Source organism: Primulina tabacum, chromosome 6, assembly GCF_025594145.1.
Source record: "Primulina tabacum isolate GXHZ01 chromosome 6, ASM2559414v2, whole genome shotgun sequence".
Taxonomy (NCBI): domain Eukaryota; kingdom Viridiplantae; phylum Streptophyta; class Magnoliopsida; order Lamiales; family Gesneriaceae; genus Primulina; species Primulina tabacum.
In genome coordinates this window covers 2694706-2711341 of record NC_134555.1, presented here as the reverse complement: position 1 = coordinate 2711341, position 16636 = coordinate 2694706, and the positions used below count along the sequence as shown (strand labels likewise).

At 34.6% G+C, this 16636-nt stretch overlaps 3 protein-coding genes across 4 annotated transcripts; all 3 read right to left on the bottom strand.

The window, feature by feature from the left end:
• Positions 1 to 1972: 1972 nt before the first annotated feature.
• On the bottom strand, positions 1973 to 7038 carry LOC142548692 (protein SGT1 homolog). 2 transcript variants are annotated; one of them, XM_075657170.1, is made up of 10 exons: positions 6709 to 7038; positions 6172 to 6241; positions 5323 to 5447; positions 4045 to 4177; positions 3374 to 3470; positions 3209 to 3274; positions 2795 to 2940; positions 2638 to 2713; positions 2418 to 2522; positions 1973 to 2308 (listed from the first exon to the last, which is right to left on the bottom strand). In XM_075657170.1, the coding sequence occupies exons 1-10, from the start codon at positions 6869 to 6871 to the stop codon at positions 2201 to 2203; spliced, it is 1089 nt and encodes a 362-aa protein (XP_075513285.1). In that variant the 5' UTR covers positions 6872 to 7038; the 3' UTR covers positions 1973 to 2200. The 2 variants fall into 2 exon arrangements, with proteins under 2 accessions (XP_075513285.1, XP_075513286.1); XM_075657171.1 differs by having other exon boundaries at positions 2638 to 2714; positions 2799 to 2940.
• Positions 7039 to 10095: 3057 nt separating this feature from the next.
• On the bottom strand, positions 10096 to 13220 carry LOC142548691 (heat shock protein 83). The gene is made up of 3 exons (XM_075657169.1): positions 12806 to 13220; positions 12078 to 12358; positions 10096 to 11864 (listed from the first exon to the last, which is right to left on the bottom strand). The coding sequence occupies exons 1-3, from the start codon at positions 13083 to 13085 to the stop codon at positions 10314 to 10316; spliced, it is 2112 nt and encodes a 703-aa protein (XP_075513284.1). The 5' UTR covers positions 13086 to 13220; the 3' UTR covers positions 10096 to 10313.
• Positions 13221 to 15113: 1893 nt separating this feature from the next.
• Positions 15114 to 16423, bottom strand: LOC142548689 (septum site-determining protein minD homolog, chloroplastic). The gene has a single exon (XM_075657167.1). The coding sequence runs from the start codon at positions 16286 to 16288 to the stop codon at positions 15338 to 15340; it is 951 nt and encodes a 316-aa protein (XP_075513282.1). The 5' UTR covers positions 16289 to 16423; the 3' UTR covers positions 15114 to 15337.
• Positions 16424 to 16636: the final 213 nt, after the last annotated feature.

Sequence of the window (16636 nt, the reverse complement as noted above, 5' to 3'; positions counted from 1 at the left end):
TAAGTCAATGACATGATGCTTATCGTGTTTAATGTATTGATGTCGACCACCAACCTTAATACATATTCAATTCTTTAATTTTCGAGAAGGTATATATTATTATTTTTTAACATGTGATAAAAAAATATTTTTAAATCATATTTAATAAAATTAACGAGAAATACTTTTTAAAAAATTTAGTGATTTCATCTAAATCCACATTCACAAAAATTTTGTGACATGACACGTATTTGACACATTTGAATGATAATAATAATTGTTTCATTAATATTTTTATCCAAATGAGTTGTAATTTTATTTACAAAATCTCTTCATAATATACACAACAGCCTATTATTCCGAAAGAAAAATGAAACATGTGATCATAAGTAAATTATGTATAAATCAGAAAAGTTATTTTATTAACATTTAATATGTGTATTACAAAACAATGTCAATAAATTTTATAAGGTGTCTTCTAATAAGATGCTTACTTTGTTTAGAATTGATTTAATCATTTCTATTACGGGACATTTTATACTATCATGTATCCGTGAACTTTGTAATATAGAAGAAAAATTATCACATTAGTAATACGTAATAATTAAAATTTTCGACAAATAGAAGAATAGTACTTTTTACTTCTCGATCATCAAAAACATATTTCAAACTTAATGTCTCGTTGTTTCCATATGAATGTAGTTCATAAAAACGAAAAAATCTAAATTTAAACGAACATTACATCTTGGAAGGATTCAACTCATTTATGGTGCCGAAAAGAGGAGTTATTTCATAATTCAATTTTGGAGTAGATAAATTTAGTAAGATAAATAGAATAAAATTGGTTTCTAATATAATATGCAATATTGCATTATTTATAATTTAAAATTCAAATAATACATCCAAAGGGACAAAAATTATGCATTAGATGCTTTTGAAAGAATTATACCATACATTAACTATTTCAAATTATGAAAATCTCGAATTGCATGCATTGAGTTTCAAACATTTCTGATTATCGAGGGTAATATACATGTTTATTGAGAATAATTTAATGTCCATTTGAAACTCTTTTGAATATATCTCTTTTGATTTTTTTGTGCTCTCTTATTTGAATTTTTAAGAAGACAATTCAAGATATACAATATACATATAGTTTTGGAAGAAAACTACAATGAGTTAATTCTTTCAAATTAAGATAATTAAGAAATAATATGTATTTGTGATAAAAAAAATTTATGATTATTAAATAGTACATTAATGTTCATTGAAAAATCTTGTTGTAGTGATAACTTTTAATACTCAACCAATTTTATTTTTAGAAAAATTAAATAAACTAATTAAATATTGTATTTCTTTTTTAGTAAGTAATTTGACAAAAAATTACTTAAAACAGAAAAATTTATTTTTGAATGATTTACCTCATGAGTGATACTGAACATTGCAATTATTTATATTTTAAATTTATTTATACAATTTTTAATTAAGCTGATTGATATAATCAATGAAAATTTTTTAATCTAATTTACGTTTTCATTAAAATTTAATTTTAATTTGAGTGAAAAAATAAAAAACATTTAATACATAAATTAAATTTAAATTAATATAAAAATTAATTAAATTCAAAATTGAATTAAATGAATTGATATGATCAATGCAAACAATAATTGAATTGATCATTTATTACAGTACACATGTGTCAATATTCATGATAAATATTTTTTTTTTAGAAATGACAATTTGGCGGAAAATTATTATTTTTGACAAGAACTCTGTTTTATATATATATATAGATATAGATATCGGTAGAGTTAAACGTCTCACATATAAAGATTTTGAAATCCTTACTCTCAAATATATCTATAGAAGAACCACCCAAGAGAATTTCAGACCCATCTAATACCAAATTATTATTTAGGCTTATACATGAAATAAGATTTAAACACAATTGCAAGCTAAAAATGAAAAATTCCAGAATGCAAGAAAACGCAAAGCAAGAAAATTCCAAATCAGTATACGGAAGTTTCACCACAGAAATAAGAATTCGTGTTTTCAGGCAACCGAATGTCTCCAGGTTTAAAACACAAGTATATAAATAAAAATATTCAAACTGGATTCATCAAACAAAAAAATATGAACGGGTTCATAGCAAAACCAAAGTAACTTGGAACAAAGGGAGAATAATGTCACAAAAATAACAAGGGTAAAATATATAACCACCTCAGTATTCCCATTTCTTCATTTCCATGCCGTCCGGGGGACTTCCTTCCACCTTTTTCGACCCCACTTCTTTCCAGTTAGTCGATAGCACTGTACCATTCGATTCAACCTGAACAACGTTTCATACAGTGATTCAAAATACGCATAACCGAATTCCTATGTAGATGATTTATCAAGATAAGTAAATTTTAGGTCCATGAGAAAGGTGATGGCCATACAAAAGATTTGCTCATGGCTCTTCTAGCGTCCTCATCTGCGTCTTTGTAAATCTCTCGGAAAAACTTGTTCAAAGCTGCATCGCCATCTAGTTTTTCGTCCTTCTCCTGATATAAAAAGAACAAGAGAATAGTCACACGTAAATAATGGGCTGATTCAGAAGTTCTATAGACTATTTCACGGCAAATGATAAAGGTGAGGGGTACAATATTACAAACATACCTCCTTTTTTACTTGAGCCTCCAATTTATCCCAGTCCTTTTTTGGCTTGGAGGAAGGATAAGTAGGTTTTTGATAACCTGAAAGTCAAGTTAAAAGTTGTAAAAAGTAAACTGGACCACGAAGTGACCTGGACTTGGAACTTCAAGAAGTAAGCAACACACCTGATGATGTTGCAATTTCTTTCTGAACAACTGCAACATTCTTGCTGAATTCAAGGGACGACCAATGTATGGCTTCAGCTTTGGCAAGTCTGATTTCAATTTTGGTAGATAGGACAACATATCTACATTTTGCAGGGACAATCTGTAGGTGAAGAACGTAAGAAACAGATGTTGTAAGTAGCAGAAGGCTTTCGATCTCGTACCAAAAATTAAAAGGATAGAAAGAGAAAAGATAGTGTTGCCTTTATTTTCTCATTTGACCAAAGCACTGACAGGAGTTTGAGAACACAAGTCAGTTAACACTAACATTGGTCCATTTTTACCACGTGGGAAAGGTTATGACGCATGATATTAGTTCAAGCAAAATATCGACCCAAAATCAGTTGAGAAGCATCAAGTTTATACTTCACCTTTCCAAACAATCTTGGTTGAAAATGATAGGCATCTTCACCTGGCACCTCGATGGTAACGCTGAGCTGAAAATCAGGGGGGAAGGACAGAAGGAGTAGGTACATTAGCAAAAGCTACTGAAGAGATATTTAAAACAAAGTAAAATAAATGAATGATTCACTCACTATTTGTTCGCCAAAATCAATTACAACCCTGTCAGCTGGAATACCCTTTGCAAATATTGTTACCACTACTTCCTCTGGTTTCTGAAAAAATTCGTGCCTGCAAAAATATTATCAGTAATAAAGGACATACACAATCATCCTGGCAAGAGGACATCCCCATAATTGAAAACCTACAGCAGCTCACAGCAATTTCCAGAATTGTATTAAGTGAACATATTTTATTGAAACTTTACATTCCGATATATAGGAGGTAAAGGGTTGTTTACTGTTTATATGTACAAGGAAACGCTCTTTCCCATATCAACTAAGCCACGTGACAAGCCCTCTTAATATGTCCTAGTTAATTAAAAGACCAAGTGAACAGAAAAGGAATGCAGAGATATTTCTCAAACAATTTGGAAGACCAATCGACAATTTCATGTAGAGTTTAGGTAAATCATGGGGATACGTTTGGTGATCTTGCGAGAGTGTTTAACCGATTCAAAAAATACAAAGGCTTAAACCAGCTAATAATTTTTTACTGACTTGAAAGTCACCAACAAGATCACCAAAACTAGCATTCCGGGGCTTCTAACCATACAAAAAGAAATATAGCATCCAACATATATTTATTACAATATTTTACACAAACAGACTAATGGGTTGGTCAATCCACGTGCAAAAATATTAACCTATATCTTGGTTTGGTTGACGAAATCGTTGTTCCTTCACTGGGTATGGCAACAGCCGGGGGCCCATTATTAGGAGTCATCACATATTCTGGAGCTTTATCAGCTAATTTTTTTGGCAGTTCTTCAGTGCCCTCTGAAATAGGCAAGAAACATGAAATAAATGAGAATAAGATCCCCAACAATAATATCTCAGTTTGTGAGCATAAATAGGTACAATATGAATGAAGGAGGGAGATTATATGATCAGCGCATACAATACATGTTAAGATTAGAACTTGGATCTAACTCAATCACAAAAGCTACCTCAAACAGGAGGATTCTTCAAGTCCATATATACAACTACTAATGACTTAATACAACCGATGTGAGCCAGCCCTGGAATAAACAACTAGAACTTGAACTTGAAGTTTACAAGACATTAACGGGTGGTCCATAGTGGCAGTCCAGCACAAAACGATGGACATAATCTCTGATAGCATGTTAAGATTTGAACCCTGATACCATATTAAGATTGAGACTTGGGCTAAGTCCCTCTTGAACTAATTTTTGAGGTGAAGTTAGGTCTAGGTCTCAATCTTAACATGATATCAAAGATAGACTTACCGTTATGTAGATAAAAATACTTTAAATTTAAATGAAACAAGCACCAATTTTTAGTGAAAACGCATATCTAGTTGAGTAGAGCCTAAAGATTTTTTTTTTTACTATGATAGACCAGGTAGCCCCTCTACCATTTGTTTTAGCAACTTATCCTAGGGTCTCCTATAAAAGAGCTTGCCAGATCAGTTATGTGAATAAGTAAATTGATCACAGCATTTATGAAAGAATAAAGGAAAATCCACGAGATATGGGCTTTTGACAAATGAAACGTGATATACATAAGCATTTCTTAGCCAAGGTTGAGTTGCACAAAACAAATTATCCTGACCAAAAATTCCATAAGCATGTCATTTCCATCAAAGTGTAACATAATTTGGAAATGGCGCGGCCGAAATACAAAAACTAGAGAAAAACAACATAAATTAACTTGTCGATAAATAAAAAAATTAAGTTCCAGTACACATAAGTAAGTTTCCAGCATACAGACAGACGCACTAAAGCAATGGATTGATTAAGGGAAAGAAGGCAGCAAAGAGATTCGATTTTAAATTCATAAAGAACAAACTTTAACCATGTTTAATTGAGGCCAATATATTTAGTTGAGCAATGACACCATCACCGTCGAGAAATGAAATGAATATGTATCTAATATACCACAAAAGTATTCAGTCAAGTTACCTGCTATACGTTTTTCACACTCTTTTATCATGTCTGTGAACCTGGAATCTCCAGGTGCTAAAGAAGCACCAGTCTCAAAGGCTGTCTTAGCAGTCTCGTACTCCTCAAGTTCGATACAAGCCATGCTGCGAGCAGAACGTGGAACCGTAATTTGTAAGAATTACATTGAAAAACATTATATAAAGGAAGACAGATGATATACTAAGTTTGGCCGATACAGTAGAAAGTCATTAACTGCAACCAATCAACCATACGCATTGCGCAAACTAATTTTGCGACCTTTTATGGAAAAAGCCCGTGAAAAAATACACTCGGTTTACTATCATTAACAAAGAGGTAATAGGTACAACGTTCAGACCATGATTTAAAGACTCATTGAGCAGCCAACTGAAAGGGGGCCCAAATTCAATCCTGAATAACCATAAGAATGATATTAAAGCTCCTTCAGATAAGATTTGAATTGAAACATGACTTAAACTGACTCATGTAGCATGAAGATTAGAGCACTGGTAGTTAGGCCTCAGGAGATTCAATGTACATGAAGATTCGCAGAATTCCTCATGAACGGCATCTCGACAAATGCAAGACATCAAACTAAAGCCAAAAGTAAAATAAAGAATATCAACAACAGGAATTTGTTGTTGAACTTGCAACATAGTTCATCATGAAAATCCAACCACGAATTTTCAAAGTTCAATAAGCTGAAAGCAGACCAATTAAATGTCTTTTCTGTTTATTGAATCTGTAACATAATTTATAATGAAATTTGTACAAAGAAATTTCAGTCTAAAGAATATGAATCAGATACCGCTTCAAACCAAAAAATGAAAACCAAATGTAAAAACTCACCCTTTTCGATAAAATGCTTTGGCATTCGCTGGGTCAAGTCCAATTGCCTTATTGGCATCGGCAACAGCCTCTGTGCATCAAATCTAACTATCTCAAAACTAATTTTGTAAAGCACAAATCAACAAATTATTTGGCAAGTTCAATAAACTAATACCAGACAAAAGCACGTCATATGAAAAAAAAAATCAGTCTCAAAGACAGTATAACCAAAATCTCTATTTATCAACTATTCCATATTCTATTGTCATAAAGGAATCATCGTTGTATATCACTATAATCACATGTGACTTTTAAGAACTCCTCGCCTAAGTCTCCACGTGTATACACCATCCAAAAATTCCAACTTCTAGCAAACAAAAAAGTAACTTCGTTTGAAATACAAAACCTAGCCACTCCTCTGAAGAAAGGAATCCTATCAAGCACAAATCTTTCTCAATCCACAGAATAGTCATGTCGCGCAATTACACATAACACCCGTAAAAAGCAATATTGTGGAGAAAAAGACAATGGACGATATTAAACTCGATCCGCAAATACCGGCAAAGTTTCGAAGCTTAATATTGGCCTGAGCACGGTCGGTGAAGAGGTCGGCGCTGTTAGGATTTAGGGAGATGGCCTGGGAGTAAAGGTCAATGGCAAGTTCGAAATGGTCATCAATAAACGCCTCCATCGCCTTGGCTTCCAGACCCGACGACGCCATTAACAGATTTTGAGTCAACCCACGATATTCTACGAGTGTGTGTCCGTGAAATTGATGTTCGTAAATAAATTCGTGAAACTCTCTGGACAACACCGAATGATTTTAGATGGAAGAACAGTCCAAAAGGAAGAGAGATTTGTGTTCAAAAACATATGGAAATAAAATCTTGGTTGACCACTACCATATATAAGATCAGAGCAGCTATCTTGTCACACGATCACACGAATATTTATTTGTGATACGGTCAACCCTATTTATATTTAAAATAAAAAATAATACTCTTAGCATAAAAAAGTAATATTTTTTCATAGATGATAAATAAAAGATCGTCTCACAAAATACGACCCGTGAAACTGCCAAGTTTTTGTCTATGTTTGTTTTGTTGTATTTTTTTTTTAATTTTTTTTGGCATCAAAATATTTTGACAATGATAATTTCACATGAAACTTAATGATTTGCATTTGTTCAACTCATTACTCACCTAATATAAAATCTCAGCTTCGTCTCTAATGGCATAGCTACATATAAACAAAAACTTTGTGAGACGGTCTCAGGGGTCGTATTTTGTGATACATATCTTTTATTTGGGTCATCTATTAAAAAATATTACTTTTTATGCTAAGAGTATTACTTTTTATTGTAAATATCGATAGGGTTGATCCGTCTCACAGATAAAGATTTGGAAGACCTTCTCACAAGAGACCTACTCTTTATTTATTAATTGATAGCTGTATCAAAAATTGGTAATAGCCAACGAGGTATGTTATTGGAGGGTAAAAGTGAAATGAGACAACATTGATTCATCTCGCCCAATGAATGCTTGCATATTGAGACATGTTCCTATTATGTATGAAAAAAATTTGATAGAATATTTAACAACATGGGGATTTGTCATTGGAAAGGGGAAATGATTTAGAAACGGGGAGAAGTTATAAAATCCACGGCTTCTTAATTTTATGGGTGTTTAATAAATTAGACTATTTTTTTATGAAGTTTTGAAAGTTTTTCCCCCTTGTATGGTACTATAAGTAGACAGACGGATTAATAAGACATGTCTGATTAATAGGTTTTTATATAAATTATGTTTTACTAAAAAATGTAAATAATGACCTTAAAGATCCATCCATATATAATAATTCCATTGAAGTTGACTAAGCGCGACATGTAACTAGATTACATTCTCAATAAATATTTATTTAAACATGATTATTATGTCATTACTTAATCAAATTGAAGTGTTTATTCAAGAGCTAGTTCGGAACCACTAAAAGAAGATCGGACCGTTCGAACATATCAAACTTCCGAAGGGCTTTTGGAACGTCCGACCAGAAAACAGTGCGGCAAGCAATCCTTGCGAGGTATTGTGTCAAAAGTGCTCGATGCTTATGAGTTCATAGCTTCCAAACTGTAGGTATCAAGCCGGAAATAACACATAGTTCGGAGTTTCCGAACTCAGCTTATAAATAGGCCTTGCGAAAATAAAATTTTCACAACTAGTCTAAAATTTTGTCTCTCTATATTTAGTGCATTCTAGGATTTTCCAGCTGTTCCGACAGCCCGTTTGAGTTGCGCAAAGCTCGTGAAATAGGTAGCAACTGGAGGATTAAATTTCAAAGCCGTCGTCACTATAGGACTTTTGACGGACAAAAATATAATCCGAAAATCTTAGTTGTACTTGGGGGATAGTAGTTAAAACATGTTCAACACGTAGACATTCGGTAGACCACATGACCAGTTTCAGAGGTACATAATAATGACTGAGATATCCAGCTGTATTGCATTTTATTTGTAATAGTATGTGTAATGACCTGATTTAATTATATATTATTTGTCAATAATTAAGATTAATTATTTTAAATTGAGAAATTTAAAATAATTAAATCAAATAATTAAATTGCGTGTTTAAAATTATGTATTAGACAATAGCTCTTCACAAACAATATTTAAATGCATATTTGAATTTTAAAGCACAAAAAAGTTGAAATAAAATAGAATATGTTAAAATTAAGAATTTACGGTAAAAATTAAAAATATCAACTCACAAAATATATTAAACTACACACTTTATAAAATTTTATCTACTCAATTGTGTTTTTTCACAAATTGAGAAACCTTTTTATAGAATTTCTTGAAAAATAATTCAAAAATAAATACATCATCACATACATCATCACATACTAATTTTTCATATTTACAACTCTTATTTTCAACAATCAATCTCTTATTTTCAACATTCCCCCTTGTGATGATGATCATGATACAATGATTGTCTTCATTATGTCTTTTTATACTGTCTTTTTAAAAACCTTACTAGGAAAAATTCATTAGGATAAAAATTATAGCAAGGGAAAAAGAGTGCATTCACGTAAACTCCCTATTATGTTAACACGAACGATTCTTCACAAATTTCGTAGATTGCGCATCCCAATATTATATATATGCTTTCAGAATATTATCGTGGGAAGTACCTTTGTGAAGAGATCTGACGAGTTTTCACGTGACTGAATGTGACGAATATAAATATCTTTATCATTCTCAAGCTCTTGGGTGAATGCGAAGAACTTATGGAGAATATGTTTAGTTCTGTCACTTTTATATATCTTTTTTTCTTTTGAGTAACATATGCAACATTATTTTCATATAGTGTCACATCTAAAACAAGAACTTTCAAATCGTTTTGAGCGATTTTCATTAACCTCGTATTCTCATGATGTCTTTTCAGTGGGTGGTTTGTGGCGTCCTTTCATACGAGTTATAGAAGTAACTATCTCGATTGTTTTCAAAACCACGGCCGCGACCACGACCACTTCCACGTCCACGACCACGACATCGATTTCGACCTCGACCAAAACCTCGTCTTTTGATTTTGGTTTCCAAGTTTAAATTCATTTTTACTTACAACATTTATTTCTGAAAATGTTGTTGATCCAGTGGGTCAGGACTGATGACGTATGCATATTACATCGAGACTTTGTATCTTTTGAGATAGTCGTGTTGAGTAAGGTCGCCTGGCCTTCCTTTTTGGACGATCGGGTCCCCGTGAAATACCAACTAGATCAAGGGATAATGAGCACCGTAACCAAGGACATTTATATCATAGACACTAAGTCACTAACTAAATTTTACAACATATAATTACTATATAATGATGCATGTTCTGTTAAAATAATTAACTATCTATTTTTTTTAATAAAAACTTAGTTTTAATAAATTCAAAAAATAAATTATTAAACACACAATCAATAATTATTTCGATATTGGATCACCACAAAATCATAGTAAACAATAAGATGGAATACATAAACTATATATTCACCAAAACAAGACTCGACATCCACAACGGAAAATCTGACGATTCAGCTAATGAGACACACTTAACAGTACCTAGAAACTTAAACTTCACAAACATCAAAAGCCACAAAGACAATTATTTAACAATTTATTAATCGACCTCTTCCATTTTGCTCTCCTCGGTTCCCTCTTCCTCCAAAGCTGGCATGTCAGTATCCTCACCGCCTTCCTCATCGTCAATGCTCAATCCCAATTTCAGCATCCTGTGAATCCTCGAAGCAAATGTGTTCGGATCATCCAAACTGAAACCGGAGGTCAAAAGGGCTGTCTCGAACAACAGAAGAACAAGATCCTTGACAGATTTGTCATTCTTGTCAACCTCAGCTCTCTTCCTCAGTTCTTCCATAATCCCGTTATCAGGGTTTATCTCCATGGTTTTCTTGCTAGACATGTAGGAACCCATGCTACTATCCCTCAAAGCCTGAGCTTTCATGATCCTTTCCATGTTTGCAGTCCAACCGTACTCTCCGGTAACCAACACACAGGGGGAGTCGACGATCCTGTCAGAGATGACAACTTTCTCTACCCTGTCACCGAGTACATCTTTGATCACTTTGCACAAGCTCTCAAACGACTGCTTTTTTTCTTCCTTTTTCTTTTTCTCTTCCTCAGTTTCATCATCAAGTTTTAACCCCTCTTTGGTAGCCGAAACAAGCTTTTTACCTTCATATTCTTTTAGTTGCCCGACTGCATATTCATCAATTGCATCAACCATGTAGATTACTTCGTAACCTTTCTTTTTGAGGCGCTCAAGGAATGGGGAATTCTCTACAGCCTTCTTGCTTTCGCCAGTGATATAGTATATATCCTTCTGACCTTCTTTCATCCTGGTAACATAGTCTTTCAGGCTGGTCAGCTCATCACCACTTTTGGTAGAGTAATATCTGAGCAGATCAGCTAGTTTGGATCTGTTTTGGCTGTCTTCATGAATACCCAACTTCAAGTTCTTTGAAAAAGCCTCATAGAATTTATTGTAATCGTCCTTGTTCTCTGCTATTTCATTGAACATTTCGATGCACTTCTTCACAAGATTCTTCCTAATGACTTTCAGAATCTTGTTTTGCTGCAACATCTCACGGGAAATGTTAAGAGGCAAATCATCGGAATCGACGACACCCTTGACAAAGCTGAGGTACTCAGGGATAATTTCCTCACAGTTATCCATGATAAACACCCTCCTGACATAGAGTTTGATATTATTCATTTTCTTCCGGGTGTCAAAGAGGTCAAATGGTGCCCTCTTCGGAACAAAGAGGATAGCTTTGAACTCAAGCTGACCTTCCACAGAGAAGTGTTTGACAGCAAGGTGATCCTCCCAGTCATTTGTCAGGCTCTTGTAGAAAGATGCATACTCGTCTTTTGTTATTTCTTCTGGCTTGCGTAACCAAATGGGCTTCTGCTTATTGATGAGCTGCCACTCATGAGAAACTTCTTTAATCTTCTTCTTCTTACCCTTGTCCTTTTCTTTCTCCTCATCGACCTCCTCAACGTCACCTTCCTCTTCCTTTTTGGGTTCATCATCTTCATCATCACTGATCTCTTTTTCAGTCGTCTTCTCAGTCCAGAGGTAAATTGGATAGCTAATGAACTCAGAGTGCTTCTTCACAAGTTCTTTGATTTTCCTCTCCTCCAGGTATTCCAACTGCACATTGCACAAGACCACAGTATCAGCATCCAACACCACACATCATATTACCAATAATTCAACGCAATCCATAATTCAACGACAAGTCACAAGCAACCAAGATGAGGATTATCATCAGAGAATCACGTCTCCCAAAACCATTGTTATATCCTCAATATAAAGAGCCGGTACTTAAAAGTACAACACTGCCTGAATCATACAGACAATTACCTGATCTTCCTTCAAGAAGAGGGTAATCTTGGTCCCCCTGCCAAGCTGCTCACCTTCAACGTCCCTGGTCACAGTAAACGAGCCACCAGCTTGTGATTCCCATATATACTGCTCGTCATCATTGTGTTTGGTGGTAACGATCACCTTTTCCGCCACAAGGTAAGCAGAGTAGAAGCCAACACCGAATTGTCCAATCATACTAACATCAGCACCAGCTTGCAGAGCTTCCATGAACTCTTTAGTTCCAGATCTCGCAATAGTCCCCAGATTATTTACCAAATCTGCAAGAATGTATAACCGGAACAACATTAGCACCTGAATTTAAAATCTAGCAAAATAAACGTTTTTCTTACTCTATTTACCCTTATCTCAACCTTCACTGAGAGCGAGAGGCAACAACATTAAACAAGAGAATCGTACATTTCTACCAAGATACAAGACTACATTTTAAAATACACAAACCATCGATAAAATTTTCTTCCCATCGAGAATTGTAAATCTTCCTCACGGCACGACACCCAGTCACTAGAAACAACTACTTCCAAAAAAATTCAGGTTCATCCAGAATCAGACCACAGCGTAGGTCAACGTCAAATACATTTGGATTATTGTTTATTGAGCATCAAGTTATCAACACATAATCATCACACCACTTCCTGTGGCAAATCATTGGTATATAACTAAAATTTCAAATCAATAAAAAAGAAGACGTTTATCTACACCCATACCTGCTTTAGTCATCCCGATACCGCTATCAACGATTGAGAGCGTCTTATTAACCTTATCCGGCACGATACGGCTAAACAACTCCGGTTGAGCATCGAGCTTACTTTTATCAGTCAGACTTTCGAACCTGATTTTATCCAACGCATCGGATGAGTTGCTGATCAACTCGCGAAGGAAAATCTCCTTGTTGCTGTAGAAAGTGTTGATAATCAGGCTCAAAAGCTGGTTAATCTCCGCCTGGAAAGCAAAAGTCTCTGCCTCGGCCATCTGCGCGTCCGCCATTGATGAGCAAAAGAGTGAAATGAACGAAGAGAATGCAAGCGATACAGAATTATCAACTGGTTTTTACGAGTGTTGGAGTGAAGACTGAAGGGGTTTATATAAGTGGCGAGATTTCTAGGAGGTTCGACAGACGCGCAGACTCCGCTTTCTCGACTCTTCCATTCGTGTCTGGAATTTCTCAAAATATAAAACACAAAATCGCGTTTCTTAGAGTCGTGTTTTCTCCTCCCATTGGCATTTCAAATTTCGCTTATATTTGATCTTTATATTATTATATTTTTAGTACAATTAATGTATTCTAAAAAAGGGCCCAAAAAAAATTAATATGAGAATAAACGATAAAATGTAAATAAAATAAAGGAAAAGTTATTTACACTTGAAAATTTTCATCTATTTAATTAATAAATCGACTTGGTTTTTCTTATATGTTATTTAACCAATTAACCCTTTTAAATTTTTCACACTTTCTATAATACTTTCATTTATCGACAAACATTTATATATTATATGCATTGTAAAATAAAATTTCTATATGTAATATATAAATAAAAAGTAATAAGTTTTAATAATGATTGTCAAATTCGGAAAAACCTTTTATATCATAATTCGTATTCATTTATGCAGCGTTTATATACCTTAATGAGTGAGGGATGACATAATGTCCAGTAAAAAAATTAAATAAACATCCTAAATCTTTTAGAAAAGAATAAAAGTACATGTGACGCTTTAAACACATAAAAGTGCATATATTTTTATTTTATTAAAGTCCATAATTAAGCTAAGATTAAAAATTTAATGACAAAAACTTGTGTGAGACAGTCGTATTTTGTGAGATGAATATCTTATTTAAGTCATTCACGAAAAATTATTACTTTTAATGCTAAGAGTATTACTTTTTATTGTGAATATCGGTAGGATTGACCCGTCTCACAGATAAAAATTCGTGAGACCGTCTCACAAGAAACCTACTCTAAAAATTAAAGTTATCAAAATTCAAAACACAAAATTTATGAGCTATTTAGGTGTAACCCACATAAAAGATAAGATTAGGGAGAGACGTTTAACATGGTTTGATCATGTGAAAAGGAGACCAGACACGGATTCAACCTGTCACATCTTAAATTGTCGGGTTAATGGAAGGAGTGGAAGAAAGGATAGACCATTGAAAACTAAAATCCGACCCCGCAACTAGTGAAAATGTGATGTGATGATGATGGTGATATACGTCACATGTTATATGATCACATGACGAGTTTTGAGCACCATATGTCATACTAGGAAAAAAAAAAAACCAAAATTACAAATAAATGCAACTGAAATTTGATAAATAAAAATCTAAAATCACCATGACCAAAATGAAATTTTCAGAAAAAATAAACAAATAATGGAGTAATTTTTTAAACGACTTTTTATATATATATAAAAAAACTCATTTCTTATGTATTTCAGAGTAGGAGATGACTATTTTTAAAAACAAGTGTGGACAATTTTTCTATATAATAATGCCAATAGTTATAGTTAATATGGAAAAGTTAAGTTTGGAGAATCAATAGAAATACAAAGAAATTCATGAATTGAATTTAAAAACTAAGAGATCCATGTTGTGGAACAATTTAATCTTTGGCGTCAATTCAATCTTTAATGTACCAGTTCGAGTTCAATTCTCAAACTGAAAATTTTGATACACTACTTGATTTGGGAGGAGGAACATCACACATGGGCTATTCAGTAAAATCAAAAGGAGAAAAACTTAATTTTCTTTTTAAAAGATCCCAACAAGTACTGAAACTTGTTATGATGGGTATAACTGAGGGAAAAAATTCGCCACCTGATTATCCAATCCCTTTAACAAGAGAATAGAACTTTTGACAGATACATTCACTAACACAGAAGCAAACCAGGAAGTAAAAAATAAAGAACTCAACACCATAAAACACATTTGCAGCCTCCCAGTTGGATGATATTGCCAAGATTAATTCAGAATAAACAGTCAACTCCGGCCATCAACGTATCAGGCAGCACAAATGCTAAGAAAATTAACCATAAAATTGCCAAGAAACTGATCACATTCAAAAGAACTGTATCAAACAATGTTCATCCAAACACCGTTGTTTCTAAGCTCGTAGCACGCTTAGCTCACATCAACAACAAAACCGTGAAATAATCATGAACCAGCTAACTTACTTCCTACTATACACGCTTCTTGTCCAAAAGCCAGCACAGAGATCATCTGAAAATGGTGTCATCAAGTTCTAGCCTCCAAAGAAAGAGAAGAAACCGCGTTTCTTTGGCTCCTCCTCCACCATCACCGCCTTCATACTATCCTGCTCCACCAGCCTCCACGCCGCCTGCTCAAACGCCAATCCTGCTAGCGCAGGCGGTTTATTCAAAACCAACGGATACCCTCGATTTGTGCTCCTGATAACTTCGGAATCTTCTGGAATCACACCCAACAATGGCAACCCTAACATCTCCTGTACATCCAAAACTGACATCATATCCTCCCCCTTTATCATATCCGTTCGAACCCGATTCACAATCATCTTAATATCCCTAATCCCATCGCATTCAAGCAATCCCGTAACCCTGTCCGCATCCCGGAGGCTTGTGATATCTGGTGTGGTAACCAGAACCGCCTCATTAGCAGGAGTTATGGCAGTAATAAACCCGGCATCAATCCCAGCTGGGCAATCGATTAGAATGAAATCCGGGGCGCCTTCTTCGCGGGCTTTCAATGCTTCAACGAGCCAAGTCAAGGCCTTTCCCCCAAACCCTAACGGCAATTTGGACCGAGGTTTTGAAATGCAAAGAAGCTCGAAATTCGACCAGCGCTTGTCGCGAACGAGGGCTTGATCGAGGCGGCAATCGCCATTGAGCACCTCCACAACGGTGTAATTCACACGATTCTCAAGCCCGAGAAGAAGATCGAGGTTTCGGAGGCCAACGTCGGCGTCGATAGCGACTGCTGAGAAGCCAAGGCGGGCGAGGGACAGACCGATGTTGGCGGTGGTGGTGGTCTTGCCAACACCTCCCTTCCCAGAGGTGATGACCACCACACGCGGCGTTTCTCCGGCGAGTTGGGGCTTACGATTGTACTGTAGGAGGGAATGAGTGGTTAGAGATCTGGGTTTCTTGAGAGGTTTCCTGGGTTGGAAAGAAAGAGGGGAGAGTTTGGGATTGGTGAGGGGTTGGAGAGATATCATACTGAGTATTTGTAGGTAAAGAAGTTCTAGTGTGGGTTAGAGGGGTGAAGTGTAGCGGTGGAGAAAAAAGGGAAACTTTCCAAACGAAGGCAGAGGCGCTACACCGTCAAATTATGACGTGTTTGATTGGAGGTATGGAATTTTTAAGCACGTTACAAATATATATTCCTAGAAAAAAATGCACATTTAAGTTATTTGTACGTATGTTTTACATTATTGAATATTTTAAAATTCAGGTGAAAAAAAAATTGCGTAATTAAATTTTTTCAATGTAGCATCGAACTGGGGTGCTCGGTTCACAAACTTGAACTTTATTTTAATTATTAGAATATTTAAAATAGCACAAGC